General features: G+C 58.8%; 1 protein-coding gene across 1 annotated transcript in view; it reads left to right on the plus strand.

Annotated features, from left to right (window-relative positions):
- LOC116652679 (dnaJ homolog subfamily B member 1-like) overlaps window positions 1–1,060 on the plus strand; it is a gene marked incomplete at its 3' end in the record, with an annotated part of 2,030 nt that extends 970 nt beyond the window's left edge. Inside the window, exon 2 of the mRNA XM_032441829.1 lies at window positions 616–1,060. Within this exon, the coding sequence (XP_032297720.1) occupies window positions 776–1,060 (285 nt within the window). The remainder of the gene's footprint in view (window positions 1–615) is intronic.
- Window positions 1,061–1,381: the final 321 nt, after the last annotated feature.

A 1,381-nucleotide genomic window follows, 5' to 3' on the forward strand; every position in this document is an offset into this window, starting at 1 on the left:
GTCACTTATGGGGCTGTGGGGACCTCTTACGGGGCTCTGGGGCCTCTTATGGGTCTCTTATGGGGGTCTGGGGGTCTCTTGTGGGGCTCTATGGGTGTTTTATGGGGCTTTGGGCCTCTTATGGGGCTCTGGGGGTCTCTTATGGGGTCTGAGGTCTCTTATGGGGTCTGGGGTCTGTGGGGTGGAGGTTGGGGGTCTCTTATGGGGGGTCTGGGGTCTCTTATGGGGCTTTGGGGACCCCATGGTGCAGTTGCCATGGGTGCCATGTGGGCCTGACTGTCTTTGATTGGATGACGGTTGCCATGGTGACAGTGACAGGCCGCCATTGGTGGGTGGCTGGGGGTCTGAGCATCACTTATGGCTGACGGTTGCCATGGTAACAGGCTCAGCTGACCGGAAGCTGTGTTGCCATGGTGACAGGCCCAGGCCGCTGTTGTGCCACCGGTCGCCATGGCAACAACCATTAAATCGCGCCCCCCAACAGTTACCACGGCAACGCTAACCCCGCCTCCTTCCCATTCCCCACCACGCCTGCGCCCTCCCACCCACCTCCCATCCTCCTATTGGCCGAGCCGAAACGCCAATCATTTAACCCCGCGCATCGATTGGTTACAGCACCACGCCAATCAAGAAAATCCGGGCGTTGATTGGTGGAATAAACCGAGAGGGCCCGGAAGGTTCTGGAGGCGGCGGGCTCTGGAAGGTTCCGCCGGTGCGGCCTATAAAAACGGGGCGGGGGAGTGAGGCCTAAAATCGGGCCTAAAACACCGGCAACATGGGGAAGGATTATTACCGGACACTGGGCCTGGCCCGGGGAGCTTCGGATGAAGAGATTAAACGAGCTTATAGGCGCCAAGCGCTTCGCTTTCACCCGGATAAGAACAAAGAACCCGGAGCTGAGGAGAGGTTTAAGGAAATAGCCGAGGCCTACGACGTGCTGAGCGACCCCAAGAAGAGGGAGATCTTCGATAAGTACGGCGAGGAGGGTGAGGCAATATGGGGCTGCTATGGGGGTCTATGGGGTTATGGGGCTCTTATGGGGGGCTATGGGGCTCTTATGGGGCTATGGGGTCACTAATGGGGGTCTTATGGGGCTTTAGGGCCTCTTATGGGGTGTGGGGGTCTCTTATGGGGTCTCTTATGGGGCTGTGGGAGATCTTCGATAAGTACGGGGAGGAGGGTGAGTCACTATGGGGCTGCAATGGGGCGCTTATAGGGCTGTAGGGCCGCTTATGGGGGTCTATGGGGCTCTTATGGGGGTCTATGGGCCGCTTATGGGGCTGTAGGGCCGCTTATGGGGCTATAGGGCCCCTTATGGGGCTCTTATGGGGCTGTGGGGACCTCTTATGGGGGTCTATGGGGCCTCTTATGGGGCTATGGG

Source organism: Coturnix japonica, unplaced genomic scaffold (genome assembly GCF_001577835.2).
Source record: "Coturnix japonica isolate 7356 unplaced genomic scaffold, Coturnix japonica 2.1 chrUnrandom615, whole genome shotgun sequence".
Taxonomy (NCBI): domain Eukaryota; kingdom Metazoa; phylum Chordata; class Aves; order Galliformes; family Phasianidae; genus Coturnix; species Coturnix japonica.